We start from the raw sequence: 20872 nt of genomic DNA on the forward strand, positions 1-20872 counted from the left end.
CATAAGAGCACAGTCACATGACCAGCAACAGCAGCAGCCATCTAGCTCTGGTTTGGTTGTACCAGACACAGCCCCAGACTCCTGCACGGGTCCATTTTTGGAGACCCGCCCCCGCCCGTACCCGCAAAGTTCAGCACCAGATCCGACCCGTCACCCGTGATAATATCAAAATTAAATCCGCACCCGCCCAGACCCGTTAATATTTGGCCCGTTACCCGAACGTGTTTTCTGTGTCAAATTTGAAGTTGACGATGCTGACTGACTCGCGATCTTCGCAGTAGTGAACGCGCCACAGAGAAATTCACATTTCAGACGGATTGCATAAGCAGAGAGCAGTCTGTTTTCTTTTATTTTGAATTGTTTTGTTTAAAAGTAGACATTTCATGCTTTCTATTTCTCAGGTCTGTGAGGCAAGTAGCTTACGCTGAGTTTCGGTTCATTTAAGAGACGAGACTCAAGTTCACGTGCCCGCGCCTCCGTGTCGTGATTATTGCCTGCTATATTTACCTTTTATTTATTAAATCCAGGAAATTGGTTGATGAAACATTGATTAAAATTAAGATACAATTAATACGAAACGAAATTCACTTTAAAGAAAGGTTTTCTACAAAAACAAACTTAATGAAATGGCCAAAATCATGTCTGCCCACTGCATTTTTTCTCCCGATATTCGGAATCATCTTATCTTATTCATGCTTTTCACTTTTCATATAATCAACATGAAATTTAAATGTTTTTAATGACAGGGCTACAGAGAAATTTAATGTCGGAGCATTGCCGGTGAGCAGTGTTGGGGGTAACGAGTTACAAAGTAACGGATTACAGTAACGATATTACTTTTTTGGGTAACGAAATAAAGTAACGCATTACACTAAAAATATCGGTAACTACACTACTTTACTAGACTATAGGAACGCGTTTTCCTGCGTTACCCAATTCGTGTTTGCCTGCGTGTAAAGCTCTGATCTGTTTGTGCTGCGTGCATGTCTGTCTGTGTGTGTGTGTGTGTGTGTGTGTGTGTGTGCGCGCGCGGCACCGTTGTCATAGAGATCGATTTGAGTGACGTAGCTGCTGGTGCGAAGGGGAGCGGGAAATGGAGACGGAGGAGACGGACAGGGGGTTTCGGCCAGTGGCGATATTCACATTTCTTTCAGTTTATTGCTCGAAAGGACCAAAATATTCGCGTGAAATGCACTTTATATGCTCAGGCAGCAAGTACTGGCCATCGGGACTACCGGGAGATTCCCAGTGGGCTGACGTGCCTTTTGGGTCGACATCTCAAATTTTTTTTTTTTTTTTTTTTTAACGGACCATAAAACTCGTACATCGGCGGCCCATTCGTTTTGCTTAATTGGCGGCGCTGGGTTAAGTAAGTGCGTGCCGGTGTAATGCATTAGTTAAAAAAAGTATTCGTCAGTTTTTTTTTTTCCTGATAGCTGACCGGCCCATGAAACACCTTGGCCCATTGGATCTTTTCTTGATTGACACTGGGCTGGTCCAATCACATCTTTAAACACCTCCCCCTTTGGGCTTTGAGCGAGCGTACAAGTGTTTCAGTGTGTATCTGTCAAAATAGTCTGAGAGATGGAGAAGAAACGCAAGGAATGTGCAGAGAAAATTAGCGTGAAAAATAGACACAGACCCTTCAAGCAGACACTGTAAACTGTGTCAAAATGTTTTCTGCAGCAGCAGGACCTTCATCAGCTCCCGTGGCTGATGATGAGGATCAGGACAGACATGAGAAAGTGTAGAGCCAGCGGTAAGCAGAACTAACAGTTACTTTCAAAACACTTAGGCTATCCCATACACAAAATAAATACATTTTAAATATATTTTCAGAGTATATTTTGGAATATATGCAAATATTTGAAATTGGCCCAATAAATATATTTCACACCATATTATATCACATCATATATTTTTGTTATATTTCAGAATATATTTCAATGTACTTTTTTTCTGTATGGGTCCCCAAAAGTGTCAAAATATATGTGGCATATATTCCAAATACATTGAAATATATTCTGAAATATAACAAAAATATATGATGTTAAGTGTGAAATATATTTATTGGGCCAATTTCAAATATTTGCATATATTCCAAAATATACTCTGAAAATATATTTCAAATATATTTATTTTGTGTATGGGATGTCATGAGTGTAGGAACCCATTACCCAGTAACACATTATTTCCACATCTGCATAGTTGACGATTACCGTAATTTACTATAAATTTAATGAGACGCGTTTGTAAACCATGTTTTCCATCAAAATAAAAGATCATGTGCTTATATCTCTTTCAAGTATAGAAATTAGTACAAAACTAATTATGAAAGTTTCCTTTATTTTTCAGTGCATTTGTTTTACAATATATGCATATTAGTGTGCTATTATTATTATGGCCAAAATGCCAGGGCCGATTTTTTTTTGTCCCAGTCCAGCCCTGATTATGTGTCTACCACCGCAGACATTTGTCCTTTATCCTGTTGTCTGTGGATTTTACAGTGAGGCATATTTCTTTGTGCAGACATGGATATTGTTCTTTCATATGGTTTTACATGCCATTTTGTATAGGCTACATTTATAAACACTATGCGGACAGGCTAAGTGATGATAGGGCTATGATTTTTGTCCGTATCTACAGGGTAAATTAAGAAATGGGAAAGTAAAGTAATAAGTAGTGAAGTTACTTTTCAAATGCAGTAACTAGTAAAGTAATCTCATTACAATTTACAGAAGTAACTAGTAACTAGTAACTAATTACTTTTTTTGAGTAACTACCCCAACACTGCCGGTGAGCATGTGGAAGTCCGGGGCTGCGATTTTCGATCATTTATCGAATATTATTTTGCTTGATATGCCAATTCTTAATATTTGGTGTTTTTAATGCCTGTTTGAGATCTCTGTGAAAGTTTTAATTGTAGGTTCGTGGCCCTGAGTGTCGCGATTTCGGTTTCATTTCGCATATAGCCTAAAGTCCTTATAATCATAGATGACGCCACCGGTTTTTATTTAAAAGAAAGACCGTATATGTTTGTACGTAGGCCAGGCCTATATATGGGCAATTTATATACACAAGACTTACTAAAATATAATTAATATCATTTTATTGCATTTGTATCAGTTGTTTGAAGAGTAAAAAAAAAAAAATCGGTCGGTCTTAACACAAGTTTACAACCGGCAAGTCGGTCGGACTAAAAAGGGGAAAAAAAATGAATTGGGTCGGTCCTAAATTGACAGAGTCGGTCGGGTTAGGGCAAACAAGAATATTTTTAAGGATGGCCTGACTAAAACACATATTTGCGTATGTGTAATGGTAATTTAGACATACAAATATTGCACATATTTTTCATCCGCTACCCGCCCGCAAGAAGTTCATTATCCGCCCGCGTCCCCGCCCGTGAATTTTAGGATTGTCACAATCCACCCGTTTTAGCCACTTTTATGCGGGTACCCGTCGTCGCAGGACTCTGCCCCAGACCCAGTCATGCATCTCACAAGACAACAAGGGCCTCAAAGCGTCAAAGGCAGTTTTCCTGCGGTAACTGTGGATCAAACACACATGCCACCAGAGCCCGGCACTGTCCAGCTAATGACCAAACATGCCGTAACTGTGGCAGGAAAAATCACTTTGCAAAAATGTTCCGCTCTGCCCCCTCCAGGTCGGATGCACACACTCCCCGTGGTTCATCCACCATAATTCGCCATGTAACATCAGGGCCCATGCAATTCAAGTCATGTACAGTGAATATAAACACAGTGTGTATTCCCCTGCTGCTAGACACAGGTGCAAGTGCCTCCCTCCTAAATGCCAGTACATACCATAAGTTCTTTCATTCCTGTCCACTGTCCATGCCCACTGCTGTCCTACATGGGTATGGTAACTCAAAAATTTACTTGTTGGGGTCCATCACAGTGACTGTTAGCTATGGCACTAGGGTCTTGCCCTCCTTTGTCTTCAATGTGGCCCGACGAGGGGTGAATTTAATGGGGCTGGATCTGTTCATGGCATTGGGATTTTCACTCATTGACACAGGGGGGATGCCATTATGACTGTCGCTGCCGGACCGCATCAGAAGTGGTCATCACTGTTTGAAGGGCTGGGCTGTCTGTCTGCTTTTGCCCATCAACCCCTCATTGACTCCTCGGTGACGCCAGTCGTCCAGCCACTGCGCCGTATTCCACTGGCCCTGAGGGATGGAGTGTCTGTTGAGCTGCAGCGGCTGCTGGATGCCGGTATCATTGAGCCGGTTGATGCTTCACCATGGATTTAAAATTTGGTTGTGGTAAGAAAGAAAACAGGGGCTCTGCGAGTCTGTGTGGACCTCCGCGCAGTAAATAAAGCAGTCATCCCTGAGACTGCATCGTTGGTATGACCGCCTCCGCCAATACAACTATACTCTACAGTTTACCCGGGGCTGGGATAATGTCATTGCAGACCTTCTCTCTCGGTCAGTTCCTGCCCAGGCCCCGCCTACCAGCGTCAACCACATCATTATTCTCACGCTACACACTCCGCTCGAGTCCACGGTCACCCTACAGGAACTGAAGGCAGCTTCAGAACAGGATCCAGTCATCTCCCAGCTCTGCATCTACATTCGTCAGGGATGGTCATGGGAATTGCCAGAGGAGCTGTTAGCATTTTCTCGGGTCAAGCAGGAGCTCTCTTGTTGGAATGAGACATGTGTGGCGCGTGGGTTTTGCACCGTGATTCCAGGGGCCCTTTGCGCCTGTGTGCTGGCCATGGCACATGAGGGCCACCTGGGAATAGTGAAACTTAAACAGAGATGCCGCGACCTGGTGTGGTGGCCAGGCATAGACAAAGACATTGAGGCCCTTGTTAAATAATGCTCAGCACGTCTTGTAAGTGGAAAGACTGGTCGTCGACCCCCGCCACCCCTGCAACCCCTGGCCTGGCCCTCAAAACCATGGGAGCATCTGCAATTAGACATATGTGGTGAGATCCACGGTACCTCCCACTATCAGCGGTTCTTGGTCGTAGTGTATGATTTACACCCCAAATGGCCTGAGCTGACCACTACCGGCTCCGTCACCTCCCAGGTCATTGTGGACTTTCTGGAGTCTCTCTTCTCCCGCTGGGGCCTTCCACAGACCATTACCATCGACAATGGTCCACAGTTTGTATCTGTGGCGTTTACTTCATACCTGGAGAACAGGGGGATTCGACACATCCATACAGCCCTGTATCACCCACAGGCAAACGGCGGGGTGGAACGCTTCCATCAATCCCTAAAAAATGGCATCAGAGCACATCAGGCCCAGGGCTGTTCCTTTAAACAAGCCATACGTCTAACACTGCTACACTACCGTGCTACCCATCATTCAACCACAGAGGTTTCCCCAGCCTCGCTCATGCTGGGTAGGGAGTTACACCTACCACTCGACAGGCACACACCAGTGAAAGCCTCAGTCCCCCACTGTCAGAAGTGGATGAAACAGTGGTTTGACAAGAAAAAGAGGGTCAGGATACCAGATATTGCTGTGGCAGACTGGATGAGAGCTCGCAGACGTTACAAGTACCTTTAGAGGCAAAGGGAAGGTTGGGCCTCTGAAAAAGCTGCAGAGTAATCCAAAGTACCATGCAGCCTTCAAGTATTTTTAGTCAGTTATTCTGTAGCATGTAATGGCAATTAATGCTGAACATAGGTATTGATACATTGTGACTTTGTAATACTGATCAGTGGTCTGTGGAGCCAGATGTGGTGGAGGACATCGAGGTATTTACATGTGTAATGTATGGCCAGGCCCGCGAAAAATCTGTGAACAACGTGCACAGCATCATGCTGAAAAAAAATGATTGAAGAGGATGAGACGCTTACCACCAGATTCAAGGTGGATCTGTCCCGGCTCCCGCCCTGCAGAGACAACCTGGTCCCACACATCAACCGTGTCAACCACCGTCTGGCCAAATACAAGAGAGCAGCCACACCGATATTCTGGTGTCCCAAGCCCCATGATCCTGGCCAAGGCTGGGAAAAGACTGAAGAGGGTACCCTGGAACCAGTGTGGTCTTGTGGACCTATCCTCCCCACTTTTACTCACTGACTTGCTGGAGGAAACAGTCGAGGAGATGGATGGAGATGGTGAAGAAGACGAGGAGCAAGAGGTCGATTATGAAGACCTGCTGTACACTCTAAAAACAGATGTGTTAAAAATGACACATGTTGTGTCAGTTTTAACACATGTAGTGAGTGTGCTCAGGGACAACACATGTTGTGTCAGTTTTAACACATGTAGTGAGTGTGTTCAGGGACTACACATGTTGTGTCAAATTTAACACAATAAATGTGTAAGTAATTTTAACACACAAATTGTGTCATTTTAAAAAATAAAGCAAAAGGGCCAGATGCAAAAATATTAACCGTTTAATCAATAGTTGAGTACAGAATGCATGTGCACACAAAGTACAACACAATGTTTCAAGCTCAATGACTGGACAGACTCACTGTACTGGACATTATTCAGTTATTCACGCTTCAACCCCTAATTGATAATGCTGCTTTTGACAAAAGTTAATGAAGAGATAACAGTTCACCGAGTTTGCACTTTGAATTTAATTAAATTGTAGCAACTGACAAAATATTGTATATAAATAACTTGTATTTACACTGGCCTGTTTGTTTGAGAACATAGCAAACACTGCATACCATTCACAGTGATGGTGAGTGTCGGTGCGCTCTTATAAAATGATGAGTTGAAAACAACACAACCTCTGAAAAGAGATGTGTTAAAAATGACACATGTTGTGTAGATTTTAACACATGTTGTGTCAGTTTTAACATATGTAGTGAGTGTGCTCAGGGACAACACATGTTGTGTAGATTTTAACACATGTAGTGTGTGTGCTCAGGGACAACACATGTTGTGTCAAATTTAACACACAACCTGTGTCGATTCTTAACACATCTCTGTGTTTATAAGGACTACACATTTTGTATTACCTTTAACACAACTAATGTGTTATTCCTCTTACACAGAAGTGTGTTGAAACCTTTTACACACTAATTTACACAACTTGTGTCAGATATGTGTCACATGTGACTGTAGTCGGTGTGTATTTGCCAGAGTTACTTCCTGTGTTTTTATAACTGAGTGTTTGGACGAACACTGAAACGTATTGTTAACTTGTTTTTATGTAGTCCAGTGACGTTTAATAAAGAGTTTGTTTGAGCATTTGGATGGTTTAGACATCATGAATCTACATAGACAAGCTCTTATTGAGAATTAACTGAGTTTTAGATGTTGATGTTTCACTGAATGTTTTATTTGAAGTCACCAGAATCGTGATTAATGGCTCCTTTATTTGAGCTCTTGACCCTTTACTCTTCTTTTAGTTTTTCTCTGTCTGCTTTAGCTGTATTTTAATCAAATACATTTATGGTGAGAGAAAATATGATCAGATGTTTCTTGATGTCATAATCAGCAAGTGTTGATCTGATCAAGTTTATGAGTATGTGGATGGTGTGTATTTCATTTATTTATGTGCTGTTAGTTATAACGATCTTGTGACACTACATCATGCTATCCAGCAGTGCAGAATAAAAAAAAAATGTTTTCTGAAAATTTTAATTTGTGGCGGAAATTAGTCAAACACAGACATCAAGAATCAGCGTATGAATCTCAAAAATGGTGACAAACGAAAAGCTTCATGCCGCAATGCATGCTGGGAGTCATGGATGAGATTTGTACTATGGTGCACCCAGCATGTATTGCAGCATGAAGCTTTTTGTTTGTCACCATTGTTGAGATTCATAGCTGATTCTTGAGGTCTGTTTGATACCATAGTCTGTAAGGTTCTATACAAACTGTGTTTAAAATTAAATTAGTTAAATTAGTCAAGTTAATTGCAATATGCTAATCTGTTTAAATATCACCCTTTATATATTACACTCATCTTTAAAATATTAAACTCTTGCTGAGCATAACAATCTTACATGTCCATGATGATAATATTATCATCTAAACATATTTTTCTCATGATTTTTCTGCTGTTTCAAATGTGTTAAAATAAATACACATTTACAACAATCAGAGAAAACTAATGTTAAAGAGTCAAGGGTCAAGAGTAGGGCTGGGCGATTTAAATCGCGATATTGTTATGCGCATCTCGTCAGTAAAGCCGGTTCCTTGATTAGTAGTAAATCACAATCACCTGCTTTCAGATGAAGCGGCATTTACTACAAAGAACCGTAGTTAACTGACAAGCTGAGCCATATCGCATCAATATCGCGGACGTATCGCCAGCGATATTTAATGTGATATGGCTCAGCTTGTCAGTTAACTACGGCTCTTTGTACACAGCAAAAACTCCAGTGTTAAATTAACACTCCTGGGAGTGTATGAGTCCACACTCAAGAGTGTTAAAGTTAATGATATAATTAAGTGATTAATTTAGTGATGATTGACCATTATTGAAGACACCTGATGTTAACAAGCAGAATCACTGAAGGAGAAAATCTCAAATTGTAAGCCACCGTTATGACGATCAATGGTTGCTTTAGTTGGACTCTTGACCCATATATTATTAACTTTAGATTTTGTTTGGCTGCTGTATCTGAGTTATAACTGCCAGATGAACAAAGAAAAAAAAGTGATCTGATGGTGTTGGTTATATTATGACAATCATCATTTGAACTTGATCACTGAACTCATTAAGATCCTTCTTTCTGACTTCGATTTATGTTGTTGGTTACAGCATAACTGTGAATCTGCATAAATGGCCAGAATTTTTTATATAATATAAAGGATTTCTTAAAAGTTGGCACACACAGATGTCAAGATTGAGTCTATGCATCTCAACAATGGTGAGGAGCAGAATATTCAATTAGGAAAAGTAAATTACATAGACAATTCAGATCATAATTTATTCATACCGCAATGCATGATGGGAGCCATTAATGAGTTGTGATTGGTGGCAGCCACTGCAACATGCTTTATTATTGTCACCATTGTTGAGATTCACAGGCTGATTATTGATGTCTGTGTTTTAAATGAATTTATCTGAATGTCTTTTGATCAGAACAATGTTTAATAAATATTTTGAATTATAAGTATAGTACTGATAATCATAAGCTGAAGAATCACAAAACTGCTGCTAACTAGTTAAACCAAACTATTTCAATAAGTTTCCTTTTTCAGATCACAGCATGATTGTGTCAAAACACAACCAACACTATAAGATATCATTTTACTTTGTTCATTTAACTGTTATAAATCAATAACAGCAGACAATCAACAGTAAATATTAAAGTAAACATATAATGGTCTAGAGCCCAACTAAAGCAAACACCCATCACCTTAATGGTAACTTACAATTTGTGATTTTCTTCTTCAGTGATTTTGCTTGTTAACATCAGGTGTCTTCAATAATGCTCAATCATCACTAAATGAATCACTTAATTATCTCATCAGCCTTAAATGCCGCTTCATCTGAAAGCAGGTGATGGTGATTTACTACTAATCAAGGAACCGGCTTTACTGACGAGATGCGCATAACAATATCGTGATTTAAATCGCCCAGCCCTAGTCAAGAGACCAAATAAAGATGACACTAATCACAATTCTGGTGACTTTAAATGAAACATTCAATGAATCAACACCAAAACCTGTTCATTCTCAATAAGAGCTTCTGTAGAGTCTGACAGAAATAAAGTTAATCTGGTTATTAATAACAAGTGAAAGCAGCATTTGAAAAAGACATTGAAAAAGAGGCATGATGTGATTGGCTGCAAAAAAACACCCGTTGATCTTTATTTTCTTTAGTTTTTTTATGAATTAAGATTTAATTTATTTATTTGAATGTATTGCTTTATTTATTTTAGAGCATTTTATGGGATACTATATAAAATATACCTATATTTTTTTTCATAAACACAAACTGCCCTCCATCCAGTGCTATTCTATCCAGAGTTACATTTTAACACACATTGTGTGCTAAAATCTACACAACATGTGTCAAAATGCTATCTACACAGTCACGTGTTGTTTTTTGACACATCTCTTTTTGCAGTGTATGATGAATAGACATCATTGCCCTTGACCTTTTGACCTTTGATTAGAATCACTTTTTTTCTATTTCAGTTTATTCTAATGGGGATTTGTTATACCCTATATATACACATATTTGACTATATGAGTGGTTTTCTGTTTTGTTTCAATAAATATAATACCAATATAATGGTTTGAATAGTAACTCCTTATTATGGGAGATGTTCATTTGGACCAACATGTGACAATATTTCAAGTAGGGATCATCAACATTTGCTTATTAGACATCATAAAGACTATAGAAATACAAAAGTTTGAAAACATATATCAATAGGGTCCATAGGGGAAGAGTTCCAGTGATCCAATGTCACAGATTTTTTACATTTTTTTGCATTTGAGTTTTAATGCACCATACAATACATCATCTAATCATGACAATCCTCATATCTATCAATTCCTCATGCAAAGATGAAGATAAAATGGGATGGATTGTATCTGTAGGATGTATTGTTTGTATTTTTCACGGCCGAAAATCAAGCACGGACACAAAAGATGAATATAAAAAATCACATATGGGACAATAATTTGTGTGGGGAACATCAAAATTCCTTTACTAGACACCTTAAGGATTACAAAAAACTAGGTAAAAAAAATATACCTTTCGGGTGCAGGTGAACCCCCCCCCCCCCCCCCCCCGACAACACTAAGATGATAAAGACACAAAAGCTGTGTTTATGTTTCATTCAATAATTCATTGTTACTTTCCCTGTGTTGCCTACATGTTATCAGCTTTCTCTACCATGAACGGGATTAAATCGGTTTACCCTTAATACCTCATCATACTCAAGGATTCCCCTTCCGTCGGAACAAAACGCTATAAGTGTGCCTACGTGTACTTCATAATTAAACTGGGAAGAGTCATAGCACTTGTATATTGTTGTCCTCCGTTAGTTTAACTGTAAGTCGCTTTGGATAAAAGCGTCTGCTAAATTACTAAATGTAACGTTAGCCTAAATGTAAAATTGGCTTGACATTGGACATTCGCACATTTAGGGACCGTCTCTAAAGTTGCATACAACTAGTTGCATTCTAATCTAACTTCAATAGCAAACTTCAATTTATTTGAATAAATATCAAAAATCTAAAGGGTGCGCAGTATGCCTGACACCTACATGAACACTTTACAGTTGGTTTTGTTGGTGTATAGTCGTTCTATAAATGCTATTGAAGTTAGAAACGTGTATACCAATGTCGTATACACTTCAGAGACGGCCCCTAAATGTGCGACTGTCCAACGTCAAGCCAACTTTATGCCAGTATATCACTTGGAAATGCTCAGCATTAAACTTTGCGTGTTAAGTTCATATTCTGAGTCCATCTGCTTGCCTGCGAGTTTGGTTTTTAATATCACTGTATTAGTCCATTAAGCTACGTTAAGCGTTTTATGTCCAGTAGGGGAATCCTGAAGTATTGAGGGAAACCCTAGTAGCCTACTGCATGCAGCACATCGCCACAATATAAAGTTAAGGCAACTAACGTTAAACAACCAAGAGAAATATATGTCAACCTCAAATGTAACATTGGATCTGTATATCCGCATCGGGGGAATAACATTATAATCTCATTCACGGTAGAGAAAGATGCATGTAGGCTACACAGGAAAAGTAACCATGAAGACACTGAATTTAACATAAAACAGTCATCATAATAATCACAAATACACTTACATTGCTGTAAATTAGTTTTATGAATGAATGGCTTGCTCTAACTGTTGCTCTGTTTTCGTCAACAACACGCGCTTGCACCTCCTGCTGGTGAGGTTGAATAACAGCAGATGGAGAGTATGCTCGGCAATCTACTGCTTTTCCTGCAGTTCCTGGATGTCAACGTAGAATTTTCTGTCGAATTTGAACCACTGAATTTGTGGAAGTGAATTTGCAAAGCGAAATAAAATGGACCAAAAATTGCCTGTTGAATATTGTAGGATGTTTTTTTAAACAGTTTGACTATTTTGGAAGTGAAATATGAAAGGGGAATATGGATTATTGAATTTTTAATAATGAAAATGTGTTTGAAATGTTTTGAATTGAAATATTTACAGCTTAAATATTCAACCATGCTGAATTTCAGCCCATAAAAATGCAAGCCCTAAAAATACAATGCATTAAAATGCAAGCATGGTTAATGCAATGCCTATTTTTTTCAAGTAGTGCAATTCAACAGGCTTTTTTGTTTCAAAAACATTTGGCATTATTTTACTTCCATATACTCGTGCTCTCTCACCACACAACACCAAACAACCCACTGTGAACACTGCAGACCGATAGCCGAACCACCACCACACACAGAGGACTCTGGCTAGTACTGGCACCCCAATTCTGAATGGAAAAGAAAACAATATGAGATACAAGCAAACACACATATACACCACGTAATGGTTTGTCGATTAAACACTTATCACATGCTGCCAGAAAGAATCAGTTTGTCGCACGATGATGACAACTGCTCACTGCCTGATACTCCTGTTGTCAGCCCAGCGCCATCCTATAAAGTGTAATCCCAGATTACATAACAAAAGAACATTCAAAACACCCAAAAACAACTTTACATACAAAAGAACATTCAAAACACACCAAAAAAAAAAAAAAAAAAAAAAAAAAAACGAAATTCAAAGAGACATAATATTCACAATAAAACACAATAGTAGTGACAAAACAGTATAGCTTCTCGACACTGTACTCCTCAAGTCCTAAGGTCAATATTGGAAACTACTAAATGTAAATGCGTCAACACAGGCTGTAAACGCGCTATCGTTCCGGTCATCAAGGAGATCCTCGTTCGCTGAAATTAGATCGTCAGGCAGTTAGATTAAAGATACAGATCGGCAGCAAATGCGCCGTTCCGGAAAAAGGCAGAGGCAGCTTGCAGAGGAGAACACAATCCAATCCATTCAGAAGCGCTCCAGTTCGAATAATCACTACCGCATGCAGGTAATCTTAATTCACATGACAAACAAAGGGTCACATGAAGCCTAACAGCGCCCACGAAGCCTGCTGCAACACATCCTGACCTCCTGGCCCCCGTGTCACTGCGGATGGCAACTCACACCGCCCATTGCACTCGATGGCGTGCAAATTAAGGCCTCCCAAAGACAAACATTGCTCGACGTGTCAGCCACACACTCCTGGACATAAACACGGCGCGCCAAAAATGACGTTACTCCCAGGACCCAGAATGACGCGCTTAGTTAGATGTCAGTCTCATCTCCTTTTGTGTCCACCGAACGTACCATATCCACTCCTAATCACTATAATGATTGATCGCATCACCACAATCATGTTACATCAACATGACATAATTCTTTTTATTATTAAACTGACTGCTGCATATATCAGAGTTTGAATCTGTGGAAAAAAAACTATTTCAGTTTTTGCTTTGACCTCTTTTGCAGTCAAATACAGGATTTTCTCTCTGACGCCCAACCTGAAACCACTCCAGTCTGGAGTCACGGTGGAGATCATGGTACATCTTTTTATAAGTGCACACTGTTATTACACACACACACACACACACACACACACACACACACACACACACACACACACACACACACACACACACACACACACACACACACACACACACACACGCATGCATTCATGATATTTCCACTGTAATGAGTATCACAGTATTAATGCTGATTTCTGTGTATCTTAAGAATCCGCAGGGCATCACAGTTACGTCACAAAGTTTAAATGCATTGAAAGGGATGATATCTGGACAATATGCCATTCCTGAGATTACCAGGTATGTAAACCATTGACAGGACTGAAGATTCTAAACTCGAGTGAACCGACAAAACTTTTTTTTTGCCTATAGTGTCTAACAGAGGTGGGTAATCCAGGGGTCAAAGAGTAGAAGTCCTGCCATATGTTTATTCAACCAATAAACTCAGTCATCTGATTTCACTAATTAATTCTCTCTCCTGCTGAATTAGCAAATCCACACAGCAAAATCCCCAGTGTTAAATTAACACTCCTCAGTGTACATATGTGTCCACACTACAGGGTGTTAAAATTAACACTGAAGCCGTGTTGAAGTTAATGAGATAATTAAGTGATTAATTAAGTGATGATTGGCCATTAGTGGTGACACCTGATGTTAATAAGCAGAATCATTGACGGAAAGAGAAAAAACAATAACAGAAAAAAGAGAAACACAAGAACTACAACTTACACATTGTTGCACTTATTATTACCAGTTTGACTTTATTTCTGTCATACATCGACAAAAGTTCTTGAGATTCAACAGAAATTTAGACGGTAATGTTTTATGGAATTTTTCTTTTCAAGTTACCATTATGGTGGTCATTGTTTGCTTTAGTTGGGCTCTTGACCCTTATCATTGTATTAATATTAGTTTTTCTCTGACTGTTCCAACATTGTGTTTATAAAGCACATTTGTTACTGCAAGAGAAAACATGACCTGCTCACAATATGTTTTGATGATAAAAACATTATCATGTAGTGTCCTGATTCACTGATGTCATTCAGAGTCTAAATCTTTGACTATATACTTGATGTCTCGTTTTAGTATTGGTGATTGTAGCTCTGAGATTCTACAGTTTGAGATCCAACAGCAATATGAACAATTTTGAAAATACTTTGCGCAAAGAAGTTATTGTGTTAAAACGCAGACATCAAGAATCAGCATATGAATCTCAACAATGGTGACAATAAACAAACTAGTGACGAACAGATCAACTCTGAACATCACAAAACAAGATACTAAAGTCAGAACAAAACAATAGCAAAATAAAAGCCAACAGAAAAAAAACAATGAAAATTACAGGACAATTCAGCTGCATAATTTATTCATGCTGCAATGCATGATGTGAGCCATTGATGCGTTCTGATTGGTGGCTCCCATCATGCACTGCAACATTAAGTATTATCATTAAAATATTGCTGGAAGTAACTACTGTAGTGAAAAAATAATAAAACATTTGGATAATCAGTTTATTATGATGGGTGCCATCAGTGAATTAGGTCACTAGTAATTTCATCATCGAAACATAACCAGGACTGCATTTCCAAAAGCATCTTAAGCCTAACTTGATCGCAAACCAACTGCAACAAATGGTCTATACGATCAAATTAGGCTTGCGATGCTTGCAGGAAACACAGCTAAAGTCATAGTTTATCTTGCCACAACACATATGCTTTATAAACACAGAGTTGGAGCAGCCAGAGAAATACTAATGTTAAAAAGCAAAGGGTCAAGAGCCCAACTAAAGCAAACACTGACCACCATAATGGTGACATGAAACGAAACATTCCATAAAACATTACCATCTAAACGTCTGTTAAATCTAAATAAGACCGTGTGTAGATGTATGACAGAAATAAAGTCAAACTGGTAAAATAATAAGTGCAATAATGGCTTGAAGTCAGTAGTTCTTGTGTTTCTCTTTTTTCTGTTCTTGTTTCTCTTTCCTTCAGTGATTCTGCTTGTTATCATCAGGTGTCACCACTAATGACCAATCATCACTTAATTAATCACTTAATTATCTCATTAACTTCAACACTGCTTCAGTGTTAATTTTAACACTCTGTAGTGTGGACACATATGTACACTGAGGAGTGTTAATTTAACACTGGGGATTTTGCTGTGCAGGTGATTGAAACTAAATACTGAGGAGGACTTTTACTTTCTGAACCTGGACTTTACACCTCTGCATAGCAATGCCACATGTCAGCCAAGAGTAAAGAAATAAACCAGAACTGGACCTTATCGTAGTCGTTAAAGAAATTAGTACCTTGATCCATTTGAACAGTTTTCGGCAATCCGAATGTTGTAAAAAAATGTGTTAGAGCTTTGGTGATGGATTTGGCAGTTATATTCCATAACCAGGGCCGGCGCTAGCCATTTGGGTGCCCTAAGCACAAATGCTTGGTGGATACAAATACAAAGTGCTCGTTGCCGAGCGATCAGTGGCGCGGATACTATGTTTGTTTCTGGCTCGCGCACAGCCTTCACTCAGACGCGCGTTTCAATCCGTTGTGGAGAGACTCTCTATTCGCTCCGGTACAATTAGAAAACAAAAAGCACAAAAAGTGTCCCTGCCTGATATACAACCACTAAAAAACATAATCGGTTTTGATGAAAAAAAAAAAAAAAAAAAACTATATGAGTGCGGATTAGAACTCAGAACCTCTGACACGCTTGGCAAAAATTCTACCACTGGACACACATAATTTTCGTCGGATCAACATATAATAGGCCTCATTGAACGACCACTTAAACCCAATATTAACATGCTTTAGACATATTTTATTTGTTATTTATACTAGTACCCTATTGTGATGATTTTTCACGACCCAGATTTTTTGGTGCCCCCCCCAAGCACTTGGTGCCCTACGCGCAGTGCGTGATGTGCGTGTGCGGAGCGCCGGCCCTGTCCATAACGGTATTGCTTCCGGAAATCGTGTGACAGCGCACATAATTGTTAAAGTATACTGAGAACCAGATTTAGTTTGTGGAAGTGGACCAACGCAATCTATAAGGACACATTCAAAAGGTTCACCTACAGCCGGAATAGGACGAAGTGGAGCAGGTGGCACAGTCTGAATGGGCTTTCCTACTATTTGACATGTACACTCTCAGAAAATAAAGTACATAATTGTACCTTTAGGGGTACAATGGCTTGTCACTGGGGCTGTACCCTCAAGGGTACCCTTGTGATTTGTACCTTAAGAGACCAGTCTTGTACCTGTGGTGACAATTTTGTACCTTTATTTAACAGTACAAAAATGGACCCTTCAAAAATGGTACAAAATTGGCTTTGACAGGGTACAATCGTTGACTAATGATATGTATATATTACACACACGCTGAATTAAAATCAGAGTTTGTTAAATCCTTTTCATTTTCACATTTTCCAACATTTCATTTTAAACTCAATGTCTAACTGTGACATATAAATTATTATCATCGGAGCAAGTGTCATTTGCCTGAAAGTCCATTTTATCTCCTTTCATCTCGACGACGGTTACTTCTATTCCTGCTTCTGATATTTTCTGAAGGACCTCCTCGGTTGAACCATGAGTAACCGTGCTATGACTTCTTCTCCACCAATGGCCAAAAGAAAGAAAGACCGCAAACTGGACATTATTTTAAATTGAGATTCAAGCAGCCAATCAGGGCTGGCTCTACATACACTCTCAGAAAATAAAGTACATAATTGTACCTTTAGGGGTACAATGGCTTGTCACTGGGGCTGTACCCTCAAGGGTACAATATTGTACCTTAACCTTTAAAAGAAACGGTACATATATGTACCTTTTAATGCTTTTTGACCCTCAAAAAGTTACCTTGAGGTCCAACAGCAAAAACTCCAGGGTTAATTGAACTCTCCTGGGAGTTTATATGACTCCAGACTCAAGAGTGTTAAAGGGGTGGTAAAACACGATTTCACTTTTCTAACTTTAGTTAGTGTGTAATGTTGCTGTTTGAGCATAAACAACATCTGCAAAGTTACAACTTTCAAAGTTTAAAGCAAAGGGAGATATTTGCTTTTAAAGAAATCAATTTCTAAGAACTACAAAAAACGGCCAGTAGGGACTACACGACATTCCTGCGGGCTTGCTGACATCACTAAGCCCAATATTTACATAAACCCCTCCTCCGATGAAGGATTCGCACAACGGCTAGTCCTGAAAGATGGAGCAGTTCCAACTTTAAAAACAGAAACTGTTTACGGGCCACAACCTGTAAGTATGATTTATTTTTCGTCGTTGTGTTTTCCTGTAATAGTTCGTATTGTTAATTGTACGTTGTAGCAAGGATGTAAACGAAGGACAACGCTGTTTGGCTCAACAAACCAGTTTGTTAAATGCTTACGTTAATTCATACTTATCCGACAAACATATCACCAGCGCAGCGAACTTGGAATGTTCGTGGTTGTTGTCGTTTATGTGATCAGTGTAAATTATCCTTTGATTATAGCTTTATGTATTGTTTATCTACATGCTTGTTTATCTACAGGCATGCTAAACATGGTTTTGTGTTTGATTTGGCTACTGTTGTAAAGCCAATGTTTAGTGTTCGTATTGGATTAATAGTTCAGGCGACAGATATTTAGATACAATCGTTCTAAATATACAAAAGTAACAGTGTCATATAGCGATCTGCAGTCTTAAAAAACATACCTTTCTGAAACGTCCTTTAACAGCCGTTCTTGAACAGTTTCTGCTCGATCCTCTCCACTAACATTCTCTGGGTCTGATTCGGGCTCAAACTGGCAATATTGACGCCGTTGTTTACTGAAGCACAAACTACCGGTAAAGATAAGGGGGCGTGACGTTTCCGAACAACGTGCACTTGGCGGTTAGCGAATCACAACACACTGGGCCAGCTAACCAATCTGAGCCCATTGCGTATTTTGAAGGGGGGGGCTTCATAGAACGCGGAAATCATCCGACCGTTTTTACAAGGAGGGACAGAGCAGTGTAGAATAATGGTTAAATATGTGAAAAATAATGCAAATTTTTAAAAACGAAGCATGAACACATGTTACAGTGCACCCCACAAACACAATCAAGCCTTCGAAAAAAGGCGTTTTACCACCCCTTTAAAGTGTTAAAATATGAGTGTTAAATGAACACTCAAGAGTGTTAAAGTTAATGAGCTAATTAAGTGATTCATTGAGTGATGATTGACCATTATTGAAGACACCTGATGTTAGCAAGCAGAATCACCAAATATGATTTTTTAAGACACCATTATGGAGATCAGTGTTTGCTTTAGTTGGGCTCTTGACCCTTAAATCATTAACTTTAGGTTTTGTTTGGCTGTTGTATCTGAGTTATAACTCTCAGATGAACAAAGATAAAAGTTGATCAGATGGTATTGGTTATGTTTCGACACAATCATAATTTGCCTGAATCACTGAACTAATTTAAAGTTTAATCTCAGACTTAAATGTATATTGTTGATTACAGCATCTCTATGATTCTACAGCAAATGATTTTCATCATTTTCAATATAATCCAAAATAATTCTTAAAAGTTGTTCTGATCAAAAGACTTTGAAAATTGCTTTATGTAGACACACAGACATCAAGAATCAGCCTGTGAATCTCAACAATGGTGACAATAATAAAGCATGTTGCAGTGCATTCTGGGTGCCACCAATCAAAATTCATTCATGGCTCCCATCATGCATTGCGGTATGAATAAATTATGATCTGAATTTGTTTTACTAATTTCCTTTCCCTTATTGAATATTCTGTTTGTCACCATTGTTGAGATTCATACACTGATTCTTGATGTCTGTGTGTGCCTAAAATCAATATTTGTTTTTATCAGAACAACTTTTAAGAAATACTTAAGATTATTTTGAATAGCCTGGATCTTATGCTGTAGAATCACAGTGATGCTGTAATTAACAATATACATTAAAATCAGAGATTAGACTTTAAATGAGTTCAGTGATTCAGGTCAAATTATGATTATGTCAAAACATAACCAACACCACCTGATCAACTTTTCTCTTTGTTCATCTGGCAGTTATAACTCAGATACAACAGCCAAACAAAATCTAAAGTTAATGATTTAAGGGTCAAGAGCCCAACTAAAGCAAACACTGATCTCCATAACGGTGTCTTAAAAATATATATTTTCTCCTTCAGTGATTCTGCTTGTTAACATCAGGGCCCAGTTTTTCAAAAGGTTTAATCCGGATAAAATTTATCCGGATTTAGTAATCCTTTTTTTTTGCGATCCGTGATCACGTAATCCAGCTTTCTTTTGAGCCAGTTTTTCAAAGCAACATCGGATTGGATCAATCTGATCCGGATAGGAACTTTTCAGGATCACCAAATCCTGTTTACTAGAGCCTTAAATGGAACCAACAGTGTAGCCTACTGGCTTAGCAAAGAACAACAGTTGGCAAAATACCGGTGGCCACAAATAACCATTGTTTATTTTAATTTTAAGAAACAGAAACACTGTAATAAACAGAAACATTTTACTTTCCTTATTTTGTTATAATGTTAAATTGTAGATTTTGTTGTTTTACCATATCTCATTAGATGTGACATGATTCATATATGCTTCAAATATCAAGAAATGTATATATCATCAGTAAACATTGATTTTGTGATCATTCACTTAAAAAAAAAAACCTCTCTGGTTTTATTTGGTTCGAAAAATCACAACTGAATCCACCCTTCTGATGGGATCAGGATAATGCTGTTTTTTTGGATCAAATAGATCCCAAACCGAGTTCAAAGTTCTGAAAAACCCAAAGGGCAGGTTTGATCCAGATCAAATTTAAGATCGGATTACATGATCTGATCTTAGTTCAGAATCCCTCTTTTGCTTTTGAAAAACCCATTTCCAAGATTTGATCCAATCCGTTATCCTAAATCCCACTGGATTACTTTTGAAAAACTGGGCCCAGGTGTCTTCAATAATGGTCAATCATCACTCAAATGAATCACTTAATTAGCTCATTAACTTTAACAATCTTGATTGAATTTAACATTCATATTTTAACACTTTAACACTCTTGAGTCTGGAGCCAAATAAACTCCCAGGAGAGTTCAATTAACACTGGAGTTTTTGCTGTGTTATAATGATTTAATATCAGTAAATTTACTTTTATTTATTATACTCAAATATAGTGATAAGTTAAAATCTACCTTAGGTATCATTAAAACCAAAAAAAAAAAAAAAAAAGGCTGTCTTTTGATATTGTACCTTAACCTTTAAAAGAAACGGTATATATATGAACCTTTTAATGCTTGGGGACATATATGTACCTTTTTGACCCTCAAAAAGGTACATATATGTACCTTG

General features: G+C 38.6%; 2 protein-coding genes across 9 annotated transcripts in view; both read left to right on the top strand.

Annotated features, from left to right (window-relative positions):
* Window positions 1-20872, top strand: part of LOC309493628 (complement C3-like) — a 528795-nt gene that overhangs the window by 174757 nt on the left and 333166 nt on the right. The window lies entirely within an intron of this gene.
* The window catches only part of LOC309494715 (complement C3-like), a gene marked incomplete at its 3' end in the record, with an annotated part of 130628 nt that overhangs the window by 17135 nt on the left and 92621 nt on the right, over window positions 1-20872 (top strand). The window contains exons 4-5 of the mRNA XM_082164126.1: window positions 13462-13532; window positions 13729-13817. Coding sequence (XP_082020252.1) covers window positions 13462-13532; window positions 13729-13817 — 160 coding nt within the window. The remainder of the gene's footprint in view (window positions 1-13461; window positions 13533-13728; window positions 13818-20872) is intronic.

This window comes from Leuciscus leuciscus (genome assembly GCF_965113295.1).
Source record: "Leuciscus leuciscus genome assembly, chromosome: 3".
Taxonomy (NCBI): Eukaryota; Metazoa; Chordata; class Actinopteri; order Cypriniformes; family Leuciscidae; genus Leuciscus; species Leuciscus leuciscus.